The sequence below is a fragment of the Quercus robur genome, chromosome 10 (genome assembly GCF_932294415.1).
Source record: "Quercus robur chromosome 10, dhQueRobu3.1, whole genome shotgun sequence".
NCBI classification, from domain to species: Eukaryota; Viridiplantae; Streptophyta; class Magnoliopsida; order Fagales; family Fagaceae; genus Quercus; species Quercus robur.
Window position 1 is genome coordinate 1623452 of NC_065543.1, and position 14608 is coordinate 1638059.

Consider the following 14608-nt stretch of genomic DNA (forward strand, 5'->3'; position numbering starts at 1 on the left):
ATGGATGACACCAGAATCGAAGACGATGATAAGGATGCATTGGCTGGACTAAGCGCCGTCCCTTTACGTAAAATCCAATCCCACAGCCATCAACTACGTGCAAACTCAACTCCTCAAAAGCGACACAACAAAGTACGTAAACATAGCCTAGACGAGGCTCACGTACCCGACTGCTTTGAAGACCACCAACAGCAATACTATAATGACTCTTCCGACGATGATTTCTTTCCTTACTCCTCCTCGTCCACCACCACCGCTTCTTCCGGGACACCAGTTTTCGGTGGTGGTGGAAATACTAATGACTATCTCTCGCAGAGAATGGACCGTGGCCTCTGCATGGAAGATGGTCAAGATGAATCCAGGCAAATGCAAGCATTGCCTGAATTCATTGGAAGTGGCGGGATGAATGGGATCTTCAAGGTTCCGGTTCGCGCCCCAGTTCATCCTGGCCGCCCGCCTTGCCTTGAGTTAAGGCCTCACCCTTTGAGAGAAACCCAGGTGGGAAAGTTTTTGAGGAACATTGCATGCACGGAAACGCAGTTATGGGCAGGTCAAGAGTGTGGAATAAGGGTGTGGGATTTTGACCGTGCTTATGATCCTGGATATGGGCTTGGTGGGTCTGGTGGGAGGGTTAGAAGGGGTGATGAGGATGCTGCACCATTTCATGAGTCTGTGAACACGTCTCCAACTATGTGTACGATGGTTGATTGTGGGAATAGGGTGGTTTGGACTGGGCATAAGGATGGGAAGATTAGATCTTGGAAGATGGATCAGCCTCTGGATGATAATCCTTTCAAAGAAGGTCTTTCATGGCAGGCTCATCGTGGTCCTGTTCTTTCAATGGTTTTGACATCTCATGGTAAGCTCTTTATTTTTTTTGTCTGTTTTTATTTAAGAGGGTAAGTCTTAGGTACAACTTGTTTCTTAGGTGCCAAATTTCATGTTTCCTAATCAATTCAATCATGTGATTACATTAACAAATGAATGACGTGGTTCGATTCAAGTGTCCTTGGAAAAGAGAATATTGGTTTTTTTGTATTAGTCAATACAACTATATGATTGAATTCAATTGAAGAACCTAAGGTACAATAGCTAAGGAATTGTTTCCAAGTTTTGCTATTTTTTTATAAATTAGCATACATTTAGTCAATGTGTTCTTTTGAAAAATGATATGAATAGAGATGGGGAATATAATGGGGGATTTTTTTCACAAGTGTTGTGTTTTATGATTAAGCAAAGAGAGGATATGTGAAGTTTGTTATAAGACGCGCTGTCTTAATTTACTAATGACTTTACCCAACTGTTTTCCTATCACTTGATTTATTGTAAGCTTGAGTTTTGGTGTGTAATTTGCATGTAAAATCACGAGAACTTATCATTCTATGACATAATCTTGGCGATGTTTGAGTGCTAATAGAGATAACTATTCATGTTCCTTTGATGCAGGTGATCTGTGGTCTGGAGCTGAAGGTGGTATTATTAAGATCTGGCCATGGGAATCCATTGAAAAATCTCTTTCTCTAAAAGCAGAGGAAAGGCACATGGCTGCTTTACTGGTGGAGAGGTCATTTGTGGACTTAAGGAGCCAAGTCTCTGTTAATGGTGTTTGTAGTATATCTTCTCAAGATATAAAGTGTTTGTTATCTGATACTGTTAGAGCTAAAGTTTGGAGTGCTGGGCCTGTGTCCTTCTCACTTTGGTAAACTACTCTTTCATATTAGTATATTTACGTACAGGGTTGCTGTGTGCTTGATAATTAAATCTTTAAACACTAAAAATTTCCAATAAGATGCTTACATTGCCAAAGAAAAAAGAGGCTGAGCTTTACTATTTCAAAGTTGTGAATTTTCAGAGAAGAGATATCATTTCAAAGTGCCTCATTGCTTGTGAAGAAATTCTTTATAATATCACAAATTACATCTCTTAGGTATATTAAGAATTGGTGTTTTCACTTTTCACAGGGATGCTCGCACAAGGGAGCTTCTAAAAGTGTTTAATGTAGATGGTCAGATGGAGAATAGAGTTGACATGTCAGCAGTACAGCATGATCAAGCTGTAGAAGATGAGATGAAGGTAAAATTTGTTTCCCCATCGAAAAAGGAGAAATCACAGGGTACTAGCTTTTTGCAACGATCACGCAATGCTATAATGGGAGCTGCAGATGCTGTTCGTCGTGTTGCAACCAAAGGGACAAGTGCGTTTGTAGAAGATGTCAAGAGAACAGAAGCACTAGTGCTAGCTGCTGATGGAATGATTTGGAGTGGATGTACAAATGGCTTGCTTGTGCAGTGGGATGGGAATGGAAATCGAATGCAAGAATTTAATTTCCATCCTTGTGCTGTCCAATGCTTTTGCACTCACGGGGCACGAATATATGTAGGCTATGTGAGTGGTGTTGTACAAGTATTGGATCTTGAGGGAAATCTAGTTGCAGGATGGGTTGCTCATAATAGTCCTGTCATAAAATTGGCAGTTGGGGCTGGTTATGTTTTTAGCTTAGCTACTCATGGAGGTATACGTGGGTGGCACATTACATCTCCAGGGCCTCTTGACAGTGTAATACGATCAGAATTGGGTGGAAAAGAACTAAAATATACGAAACGAGACCATGTCAGAATCTTAGTTGGTACATGGAATGTTGGTCAAGGAAGAGCCTCTCATGATTCACTTATGTCATGGTTGGGTTCGGCTATATCAGATGTTGGCATTGTTGTTGTTGGGTTGCAAGAAGTTGAGATGGGTGCGGGTTTTCTTGCAATGTCAGCAGCAAAAGAAACTGTAAGATCATATTTATTTCCCTAATTGATGTTGCTCACAACTTGATTGTGGTTACTTCAGTCCTATTTGAGTTTTTCTATATAAACAGAATACAAATTTCTAGTAAATAAAAAATTCTATACAAATAATCTTTCTTTTTTAGTATAAAGTTGAAATACAAATTGTACTTGAAGTTTGCCAATGGTCTTTTAGATCACATGGCATCTCATTCCCTTAAACAGGAAGTTGAAGAGGAGTCATGGGTTCAATCTTGTATGAGTAAGTAGTATTTCATGATCAGAAAAAGAAAAACTGTACTTGAAGTCTATGAGATGATTTCAGAACTTCTTTTGTTTGTGCTATAACTCTGCAACAATGATATGTAAGATCATTTCAGCATTAGGTTATTTTCTTAATTTTCTAACAAATGCAAGCTGGGGAAATTGTAAGCAAAATTTTTGCATCCTGAAAAAAGAAGCCCTGTTTGTGCAATATGATGTTTCTGATTGTCCATGATTTTCATCCACGTGTAAAAGTTCATTGTATCACTAGCATGAAGTCCAACCGACCATGTGATCATCAACCAAAGTTTTATCCCTGTCCTGCTTTTATTCTCTCTCTCTCTCTCTCTATTGTGTGTATGCCAGGGTATCTATTCATTTATATACCTGTTCCCTTTCAAATGTAGGTAGGACTTGAAGGGAGTTCTGTGGGACAATGGTGGTTGGACACGATAGGGAAGGCCTTAGATGAATCAGGAACTTTTGAGCGTATGGGTTCTAGGCAGCTAGCAGGCTTGCTTATATCCCTCTGGTAAGCAATTATATGGAAATGTATTTGAGATTTATCCTCTAATTACCTGTTAACTTTGCATTTTATCTTTCCTTTTCTTCAATGCAGCATCCTAACTTGTCCCTATTGATGTCCTTAGAGTATTCTACCCTTCTATAATTTTGTCATTTCTTATATAATACCTTAATATTCTTCAATTAGGGTGAAAAAGGATCTTAGACCATTTGTAGGGGACATTGATGCTGGAGCAGTTCCATGTGGCTTTGGTCGTGCAATCGGTAACAAGGTTTGTATATTTTTGAAATGTTGGAAAGTAATTACTTTATGGTCATGATCATCATGTTATCTAAAGTTCAATATAAAGTTATTTCATCTGTGAATAACCTCTTCATGGTTGCATGGAAATAATTTTTGTTAAATAATCTTTTAATTGGGGGGATCTTTTATGTTACTGTGTTCTCCTTTACTTATCAAAACGCCCTTGTTCTCAATAAGAGTAAAAAAGTGTAATCTTGAATTGACATTTTGGTTTTACAGAAATTAAGTACCTGTCCAAAACCATTCTTTCAGTTAATGGCACTGTTTCTTGTATGAATTTATTTATTTTTTTTTCCCCTGACTTCTTCAGTTTATAACATTGACTTGGCTACAACTGTTCAAACAGGGAGGTGTAGGTTTGAGAATCAGAGTATATGATCGGATAGTTTGCTTTGTGAACTGTCACTTGGCTGCACATCTGGAAGCTGTCAATCGCCGCAATGCAGATTTTGATCACATATATCGCAATATGGTCTTCAGCCGGTCATCAAATCTACTTAACAATGCAGCTGGTATGGTGCCATACCTGTTTTTGTTTTGCTCTCTTGTCTTCTCCACATATTTATTTTGGCTGCTTTATTCTTCTGGCTTTTCGTTTGCCCTCTCTGTTGCAGCTGGTGTCACAACTTCTGCCCAGGTGCTTCGAGCTGCAAATGTAAGTTTTTATTATGGTTGATTTGGTTTCTTGTTTCTTCTTCTACTTTCATTGGCTAACAGTTGCAAGGCTTTGCTGCTTTGACAGGCTGCTGCAGGTGGCAACACTGAAGAACCAAAGCCTGAGTTATCTGAAGCGGATATGGTTGTATTTCTTGGTGACTTTAATTACCGTCTTTTCGGTATATCTTATGATGAGGCGAGGGACTTTGTTTCGCAAAGATGCTTTGATTGGCTCAGAGAAAAAGATCAGCTCAGGGCAGAGATGCAATCTGGGAAAGTTTTCCAAGGAATGCGGGAGGCACTCATAAGATTCCCTCCAACATACAAGTTTGAAAAGCACCAAGCAGGTTTAGCAGGTACACATTAGTAACACTTGTATGTAAGAATTTCAGCATTTACTATATGAGCTATTTGATTTATAGCATTAACATTTGAATCGATTAGAAGAGGAAGTGGATTGACATTTACTTTGATTGTGTTTTTTCTGTTTTCATTGGTTTCTTGGTAGCACGACTTTGATGACTTTCACTATCTTTCCAGGGTATGATTCTGGTGAGAAGAAGCGTATTCCTGCCTGGTGTGACCGGATAATATATCGTGACAATCGTGCCACTTCAGCGACCAATTCCAGTTTAGAGTGCCCTGTGGTGTCATCAATTTTACAGTATGTTGTGTTATTAGGAAAGATTGCTGTCATCTTCATGGTTTGTTTGTTAGTAAAACTTGGTCTTCATTTTTGACAGGTATGAGGCATGCATGGATGTGACTGACAGTGATCACAAACCTGTCCGGTGTATATTCAATGTGAGAATTGCTCATGGTGATAAATCAGTAAGGAGACGGGAGTTCGGAAGAATTTACAGATCCAATGAGAAAATCAGGTCCATTCTTGAAGGATTAAGTTATATTCCAGAAACCACAGTGAGCACCAAAAACATAGTTCTTCAAAACCAGGAATCAACCATTGTGAGAATCACCAACAAATATGCCAAGGATACGGTTATATATAAAATCATGTGTGAAGGTCAGTCAACTGTAAAGGAAGATGGAGAAACACCTGAACTTCGCCCAAAAGGAGGCTTTGGCCTTCCAAGATGGCTTGAGGTATTGTGTTCTGCCTTTTGTTTACATAAACTTTTTATCTTTTTTTCCCCCTACTTAGACACCCTATAAAATTTTGAATTACTTCTATATATCAGTTTCTAGGAGCAAATCACCTTTAGCAATATCCCATGATCGAAGCCCAAATATCTGCAATTTATCACAAATATCTTGTGTCATGTGCAATGTCATAAATAAATATAATACATATTTTAATTTAACCTTTATATCTGTTTTAGGGATATCTGTGTGCATGCATGTACTCAAATGATCACATAGAACTTGTACATAATGTTCATCAATACAAGAATGGTCAGAATAGCATACCTGCTATCACACTTCCTGTTAGCAGTAGCTTAAAATGCACAAATACTAAATAGATGTATTCTACTCTACATTAGGATGAGCTTATTTTCATCAGTTTTTATTTTTATGTATTTATTTATTTTGTTTACTGTGTAGAAGTATGACTGTACTATGAAAAATGTCATACTTCTCCCGTTTATGATGAAAATAAGTGGCTTTATTTAGTTTAACAACATTGATAATTGCCACAAGGTGGATTTTTGCCTTAATCCTGATTTATTGTTTGTTCTTGTATTGTGTTCAAATTAGGTCACACCAGCAGCCGGCATAATTAACCCTGAAGAATTTGTGGAGGTCTCAGTAAGTCACAAGGACTTTCACACCCTAGAAGAGTATGTTGATGGCATCCCACAAAACTGGTGGAGTGAAGACACTCGAGACAAGGAAGTGTTCTTGGTCATAAATGTGTGTGGCAGTTGCTCAACCCATAGCTATAATCACAGAGTCCGTGTCCGTCATTGCTACTCGGGCAAGACAATCCGCATCGACTCAAAATCCAACCATTCTAGAAAGTACCAAGGAGGCTTAATTCATCGGTCTGATCTCCGGCAACTAAGTACTTTGACAGATGCAATTGATGACTCCCAACATATGAAAACCCCCCAAGAAGCTAAAAGCAAAACCCCAAGCAAAAACCACCCAAGAAGCTAGAAGCAAAACCCCCCATGAAGCTAGAAACAAAGACTAATAGTTTATGGCAGATATAGATGCATCACCAGGGCAAGTGCTTTGACTGGAAAATCTTGATGTAAATACTTTGTGGAGCCTGGTTGCCAATACAGTCATCTTACAACAGTCACAATTTGTTTTATCATCTATTATATTAATGCATCAGTTCATACACTTCCAACTATTTAACTTCGTTCTTTTTAGTAAAATGCACGTTGTAATTTTGGACAAATGGGTTGTTCAAAACGACAGAAAGGAAAATGTAACAAGCAGCAAAATTGAGCTGCTTCAGTTTCTAACTCTTACAGATGTTTTCTTAGCCTCCACGGGTGCCAATTTTCTTTGTAAAACAGATACGGACTACTTAAGAGTAGAGCCACTGTGACTCGTTTTGCTAGTGATTTACTTGCTTTATTCATAATTTGGTTTTTATGTGTAACAGCTGAGTAAAGAGATCCAAGGCTGAAGCAATCCTTTTTCTCTTATGGCCATTTCTTAGTTCCAGAAATATGTTTCAAATTACAGTAAGAATAATAAATGTAGTGACATAGAGTTCACTATCCTTATTAAAAATGGTACTAGTAAATGTGGTATTAGTTATGAACCCGTGTAAAAGTGACATTAAGAGAAGCAACAATAGTATTTATTAAAAATGATTGATTTAAAATGGGACAAAATTTGGCTCCAATTTCCACTAAAAAATTAAAATTAAAATTGTTACATATTTTAAAAATCTAACCATTGGATTACATGTTTTTTACATTTTTACGTTTTTAACACGCATATCAAATTTTGTGTCAAACAGATGTTATGTACTATTTAATCCATAAACTTATTTTTATGCATAATTTTGGACTACAAAAACTTAAAATTTAAACATATGATTGATGATATAACTTTTTTTTTTTCCAATCATTAAAAATATAAAAAGAAAATATAATTCAATTGTAAATTTTTCAAAGCTCATATTCAATAAAAAAATATTGATATTAAGTGGAGCTGTAGCTAGACTTTATCCTTTTTTAGTCAAATTTGCTATACAAATTGATACAGAAATCAGGAAATTCAGAGTCAACAATGAATCAAAATCAGATTGTTTTCGTACGTAATCAAAATTACGTCAACTCCCTTAAATCAAGCTAGGATTAAAGCATAAAGAAAATGTGTTAAACTATTTATAAGAAATATAAATAAATAAATTAGTCAAAAAAAAAAAAAAAAAAAAAAAAACCTTGGCAGGTGGCCTAGTCCTAGCTGTTAATCCTGAAAGGTCTGCAAGTATGCAACTAAAACCAATGTTTTCAATTGATGACATTTGCATCCTTTCTTTCTTTGGGAATTTATGGTCAAACTTATCAAGTAATCTAACGGGTTTACAAATCCACACTCAAATGTCTATTACTGCAAACAATAAATAGCAGCAAAAGCCATAAAGGGTACATATTAAAAAGTACTTCTATAACTGAAAACCCATTCTGTGTATCATGCCATGGTCACTTGGATGTTATTCTTCCTCAAAATTGCTGTCAGACACTGTAAGCTAATCATTTTTAATGCTCCATGCCACAGTCACATGGCAATAAAATCAATAACAAATTTGGAAGAGAATAGAAACACCTTAGAGAAAAGCAATTCCGAACAGATTATAAACATCATAAGCCACTACAGCATTTGCACATAGTAGGATTATATATAAACTCAAGCATATATTTGCATAGACATCAATAGTTGGCACCTTATCCTGCTCCTGAGCTTCTAACAAATTCTACACTGGTCTCTAGGATAAAATTTGAAAACTTATCTAGATTTATGGCAATGTCAATACCAAAGACGACCCAGCAGGGGAAGGAAATCGTGGTACCCCTTTAAATGAAGGTTTCTTGTGAAGGTGCAAAGCAAGAAAAGATGACTTGAACAACCTTAATGCCTTCTTTTCTTGGTTGCTGATGCCAAAACCTCAACTCAGAGTGCATACATTCTCTTATATTCATGGTTCAAAATCTCAGGCTCTGATGCCATAGAATTGGTGAAAGAACGAGGTTGACTCTCAGCTTTCCTTAGGCTCCTCAATTGTTTATCCTCCATTCTATGTATAATGACACAATAACACATGGAACCAATAGTAGTGAGCATGATTGTAGCACCTAATACTGTAGTACACACAGCAAGCCACTGGGCATTCGAGCCTACCACCAAATATGTCAGAGAAATGAAGGCAGCAGAAATGAAGAGACAAGCTAGCCACATAAGCTTGTTAATCACAAACACAAGCTGCCTCTTCGCCTTCGGTTCTATTACAACCACAGATGTTTGGACGACAACAACAGCTAGGGAAATGAACAATGCCAGGCTATCAAACACAAAGAAAATTAGGAAAGAAGCTTTTTGAGCTATATGGGCCTGTCCAAGTGAAGTTCCATCTTGTTTTTCCTGAACATACTGGCCAGGTACAGTGAAAATGGCTGCAAAAGCAACAGTAGCAATGAGAACAGCAACAACAGTTGCAGAGTTTATAGCATTGTTGAGGCCACTAATATGAAGCTTCTTTAGCCTCTTTGCAATTTTCTGGACCCTTGCGCCAGTTTGACGGGTCTGTTGGAGTTGTGACTGGACATCATGTTTTATGTCACTGACGGTCTGCTTAAGTTGCTTTGCTGCACTTGGAGGTTTTCCTAGGTCTTTAGAATTGGCGGCCCCTGCTTCCCTTAAAACGGAGACAAGTTCAGGAGTTCCATATTTTTCTGCAATGTCGAGGGGGGTCTCTCCAGCCTTGTTCATTGCATTGATGTTAATACCCTCAACTGATAACAAACAACGTACATTCTGCAATGGCACAAAGGAAAATTTCAATAACTGTAAAAACCCAACATTTTAAAAATGATTTAAATAAAAGTTAAAAAAGAAGTTTAGGATATGTCCAATATTTTATGTTTTCATCTTCTGCCCTTCTATTAGGATTGTGAAAGATATTTCCTCCTCACTCAATCAAGTCCTATGATCTTCTTACTAAAATTCTGCTACTGACAAGGACCTTTCCATGGCGACTCCCAAGAATCAGGAAATGTAATTTACATTAGCATGTTTTGTACTAACCAGACAATATTATAAGCTATATATTACATGAATATCTAAAAGCGATGTAAGAAGAAATATGGTATTATCCAAGCCAATGTCAAAAACACATTTTATATTGACGGTGTCAAACATACTGACCACAAATAAGTTAGAACATGGCAACATCTCATACCCAGAAACAACACCAACTATAAATTATTAAGTCATCCTTTTAAGTAACCTAAGTGAAAGAAGCAGAAGAAAAAAGACTCTCCCCCTATTGTTTTCTTTCTTCTTGTTCTTCCTTTTTTAAAAATAAAAAATAAAAATGATGGGGAAAGAAATTTTGGTTATGAATGATGGGCATTAGGTGTCAAAATTGCAGGTTTAATTATTTTGGTCAACACTATAGGCTAAAGGAGACATAGACAACCCAACATATAACTCAATCAAAAAACACAATTTGCTAATTGTTCAATTTGAAGAAGTTCAGTTCATATTGTTGGCCAAGTTTAGAGCCTCAAGACACTGAACCAAACATTATACCCTTACTCCTGATCCCCCGGGAGTGAGCGATAGCAATAGCAATAGCAATATCAATCTAATCAATCTTGAACTGGGCTTTTTAGATTGAAGAAAATTCCCAATCACTGAAAAGCTATTATTGCTGAACTAAACAACCAATTTTAACATCTAAGCTTGAGTTTAGTTTGTTATTCAGTTAACAAGATGGTTTATCCACTCATAACTATCCACTTGACTGAAAAATCCCCTTTTATAAATGCAATATAGATTTGGTACTCCAAAATCAAATAAAAAGAATTGCAGTTCTAGACTTTTACAGAATTTGGCCATTCAATGCGTCTCATAGGTTGGAACATTTCCCAAACTGATTGGGGGAGTTTAATAGAAGGGAAACTGTTCTCACACACTTGTTGATTTACGCTCTATACATACGACATCCATAATTTCACGTGCGATTTCCACGTTCCAAACGTAAAATTGGTGATGTGTATGTATGATGTCAATGACGAGTATGTGAGAATCAATGTGATAAACTTAAATTACTAGCCGGAAAAAGTAAAAACTGTTGAACTCTAATATTGAATGACAAATGAAGCCTATCTTAGAATAACATATTCTTGTTAAAAGAACTCTTAGATTTTTTTTTCTTTTAAAGGAAAAGGAAAATATCAACTAGTTGATATAATTATTAATTTATTTAAGTAATAAGAGCATAGACATAATTTGTAAAGCATAATTCACTTCATGGATTTATATAAAATTAAAAAAGAAAACAGTTGAAAGATAAAGAAATGAGGAAGAACCTCAATGCGGCCCTTCTTCGTGGCCACATGCAATGCTGTATTTCCCTTATTATCCTCCAAACTCAAAACCGACAGGTCAGGTTTTATCAACTCCTGCAGAATCTCCTCGTTGTGCCCTTTCACAGCCATGTGCAATGCAGCCTGTCCTTTTTTATCAGTCCTAAAAACAGTGCTTGGGTCTTTGTTAAGTAGGGACTTCACAACCTCCAAGTGCCCCATCCTGGCTGCTGAATGAAGAACAGTCTTACCATTATTCTTGGCTATCTTAACAAGGTTGGAGTCTGTTTCTAAAAGAAGGTTAACTATGTCAATGTGCCCCTGAGTAGCAGCTGTGTGTAAGGCAGTTGAATTGGTTAGATCTGTAGTCATGGCCAAGTTGGGGAATACATGCAAAAGTTCCTTCAACACCTCTGCAAGAATTTTTATCATTCCCTTTGTCAGAATAAAAAGAGAAAATAAAAACCTCCATGACTATAAATAAGATATTACCATTGGTATTTCCCAAAATATATTTAGCATTTCTACCCATAAAATTAATCTACAAACATAACAACAATTATAATCTGCAAGAGAAATATAGATTTAATTATCAAGTATTGAAGTTAACTATTTTATATTGTGAAGTCTTATTGACAGCCTGAAGCAATCAATAAGGAAAGACAGTAACACACATACACATAAAATTGCACACAAGCTTGCACATGATTGCCCTATGGTTTCATACATTCCATGAAATCCTCTAAAAAGGGAGGGGGAAAAAAAGACTGGTGATGCCATGTTTTACAACTTCAGAAAACAGTAATGTAAGTAAGAGTTCTAAACAACTTAGCTTAAAATGAATGCACTTATGCACATATAGATTACCTAGCAAAACAGAACACGCATATGGTTTGCTGCTTTCTTTGCCATCCCTTCCCCCAGAAACAGAACAGAGAAAAGAAAACACACACACACAGACAGAAAGAGCTTACTGCATAATTGGCAATTAAGTGGCATGATAAGAAAAAGGTTCATATTCACACAGAGAGAGAGAGAGAGAGAGAAGCCTTTTACCAAACTATATCTCTAACCTACAATAGATCAGATCCTAATCGATTCAAAATCAGAAAGTACAAAAGTGAAAAATGTACAGTTTAGAGCATGTCCGCTCTTCATCTTGATTAAGAGTTACAGAATCATACAATCATTGAGATACCACAGAAATAGAGAACATATTTCCAGTACTCTTTTTCACTTAAATATATATATAGTCATGACTAAGGAAAGAATCTGTATTTTCATCACACTTAAAATAAGCATAGAAGGTAAAATTAAGAAGGTTTTTTTTTCAACAAATGATATCATTTATTTTGATCATCAAGCTTCTACAATTTTTTTTTTCTTTTCTGTTATAACTACTTGAATCATTACAAGGTTCAAAATTCTGTTTTTTGACAACTCCACCCCGGATGGAGTAGTAATCAACCTGCTATGGAAAGATAAATGTTGCAAATAACATTTTTAAGGGCATCCAAAAGCCAATCAAGCAAATAAGGAAACTGAAGAATGAAGATGGGATAATGAACAAAGACTGTCTATTTTGGTGGAAAAAGCAAGTTCCCTTCCTTTTTCGATGAGGCCCAGCCATGATGAATTTGAATGACATGACATGAAGTAAATAAGAAGAGCTAGCATATTTCCTGCAAATTGGTGTGAAAAAACTTTAAAAAACCAATTTCGTAGACACATGCATGTAGAATTTAATAACCATGTCAGTTCTACCTGACTAATACCTACTGGTTGGCCTAAATGGTTAAGCTATTATGAAACATCAAGATTTTTATCTAAATCAAGAAAGTTGCAATCAACAAATTACATATAACATTAAAAGGTCATATCTAGTGCACAAAGCTGCTACTTCCGCGGGTTTGGAAGAGGCAAATTCCCAGACTCGAACCCACAACATATTACTTATAAAATTGTGAATAAAAAGTAACAATAATGAGGATTATCTTATAACCAGACAGGCAATCAGATGATATTCTTACCAAGATGACCCTGCTTTGCTGCAATATGTAATGGATCAAAGCCGTTCCTAGCAGGGATATATGCAGTTTGCAAGTCCGAATATTTCAACATCTCCCCCACAACCGAAGCATATCCATTCTCTGCAGCAGCATAAAGGGGTGTCTCCCCCTCCTGGTTCTGCTTTCCCAACAATTCCTTTGCCTCATTAGGATCACAATTCTGAAGAAACTCTCTAACTCTACTCAAGTTCCCTGCCCTAGCAGCCAAATGAAAGGGCAAGTCACCTCTTTTCCCTGGGGAATCCTTGCCTCTCTTCCTCTCACCACCCATGAAACTCAGCTGCTTTTCCATCACTATCCGAAAGCTCTTCTGCTTCTCCATAAATCCTCTAAAACTCTTCTGTTTCTCCATAACCCCTCTGAAACTCTGCTGTTTTTCCATAACCCCTTTAAAACTCTGTTGTTTTTCCATGACCCCTTTAAAACTCTGTTGTTTCTCCATAGTAGCTCCCTTAAAACTGCTTTGTTTCTCCATTGTAGCTCCCTTAAAGCTGCTCTGTTTCTCCATGATCACACTCAAAAACTTACCTGTAAAACTCAGAGAGACCCACTTTCTTGTATTTGGGATATCATTTCTCTTTCAACAATGACTCACCAACCAAAGCTTGGAACTCTGATTCTCAGGTTCTATAGACCCATCCACAACTTTGAACTTAAAGATTCCAACTTTACCATTCAAACTAGAAATCACCTATTTTTTTAGGAATCAAAACCTTTATTCTTCAGAAGCTGGTACTCAAAGAAAATAGATAGCAGCCCCAATGGTTAGAAACGCTAGAAACTGCAATTTGAGCTCTAAAAGATGCTTTTTTTAATGTTGAGAAAGAACACCCAGTTGGGTCTTCCAGTGAATCTGAAAAGTGAAAACCCAGAAACTGATTTCCACAAGTTATAAGAAATTGAACAGATCAGGAACTCAAAACCTGATGTTTTTCCTGGGAAACCCAGAAAGTGAAACTGAGAGTTTTACTCTGTAGAGCAAGCACACCAAATAGCAATTAAAAAATGTATTATATGTATCATTCTCTAGTAATTGCTGAAAGCATGCATATACTGCCACATTTTTTTTTTTAAAAGCTACTTTATCTTGTAAGTAACTGAAGATAAAGGAGGCAACACCAAAAAAATAAAGACAAAGACAATGGTGGTTTATTTTACTTTATTTTTTTAATTTTATTTAATTTATAAATTTAATACTTTATGAAATTTCTTTCTTGATTTAATTTAAGAAATGGTATAAAGTACAATCTATGCATCTGGATTATTGTCTTTTAGAACAGAGGTCATTATCTCCTTAAACCAAACTTATAAAAATCAACCAAAAGATAAAACAAACAAAAAAATTGAAACAAGGGAGAAACTCTTACAAAACTATTGATTATTAATAAAGTTAAAAGTCTAAAAGAGAATAATGCTACTTTATCTTGTAAGTAACTGAAGATAGAGGAGGCACCACCAAAAAAATAAAGACAAAGACAATGGTGGTCTATTTTATTTTAT

The 14608-nt window shown here is 36.3% G+C and overlaps 2 protein-coding genes across 6 annotated transcripts; one reads left to right on the plus strand and one right to left on the minus strand.

Annotated features, from left to right (window-relative positions):
- Positions 1-6866, plus strand: LOC126703482 (type I inositol polyphosphate 5-phosphatase 12-like). 5 transcript variants are annotated; one of them, XM_050402443.1, is made up of 11 exons: positions 1-859; positions 1447-1699; positions 1962-2778; positions 3446-3570; positions 3751-3835; positions 4214-4522; positions 4610-4880; positions 5065-5188; positions 5268-5628; positions 6241-6571; positions 6649-6866. In XM_050402443.1, exons 1-11 carry the CDS (start codon positions 1-3, stop codon positions 6696-6698), a joined length of 3585 nt encoding a protein of 1194 aa, XP_050258400.1. In that variant the 3' UTR covers positions 6699-6866. The 5 variants fall into 5 exon arrangements, with proteins under 5 accessions (XP_050258400.1, XP_050258403.1, XP_050258402.1 ...); XM_050402446.1 differs by having other exon boundaries at positions 4214-4379; positions 4482-4526; positions 4620-4880; positions 6241-6866; XM_050402445.1 differs by having other exon boundaries at positions 4214-4379; positions 4482-4522; positions 6241-6866.
- A 1390-nt stretch (positions 6867-8256) lies between these two features.
- LOC126704386 (ankyrin repeat-containing protein At5g02620-like) lies at positions 8257-14167 on the minus strand. The gene is made up of 3 exons (XM_050403368.1): positions 13070-14167; positions 11043-11452; positions 8257-9483 (listed from the first exon to the last, which is right to left on the minus strand). Exons 1-3 carry the CDS (start codon positions 13614-13616, stop codon positions 8623-8625), a joined length of 1818 nt encoding a protein of 605 aa, XP_050259325.1. The 5' UTR covers positions 13617-14167; the 3' UTR covers positions 8257-8622.
- Between the last annotated feature and the right edge of the window lie 441 nt (positions 14168-14608).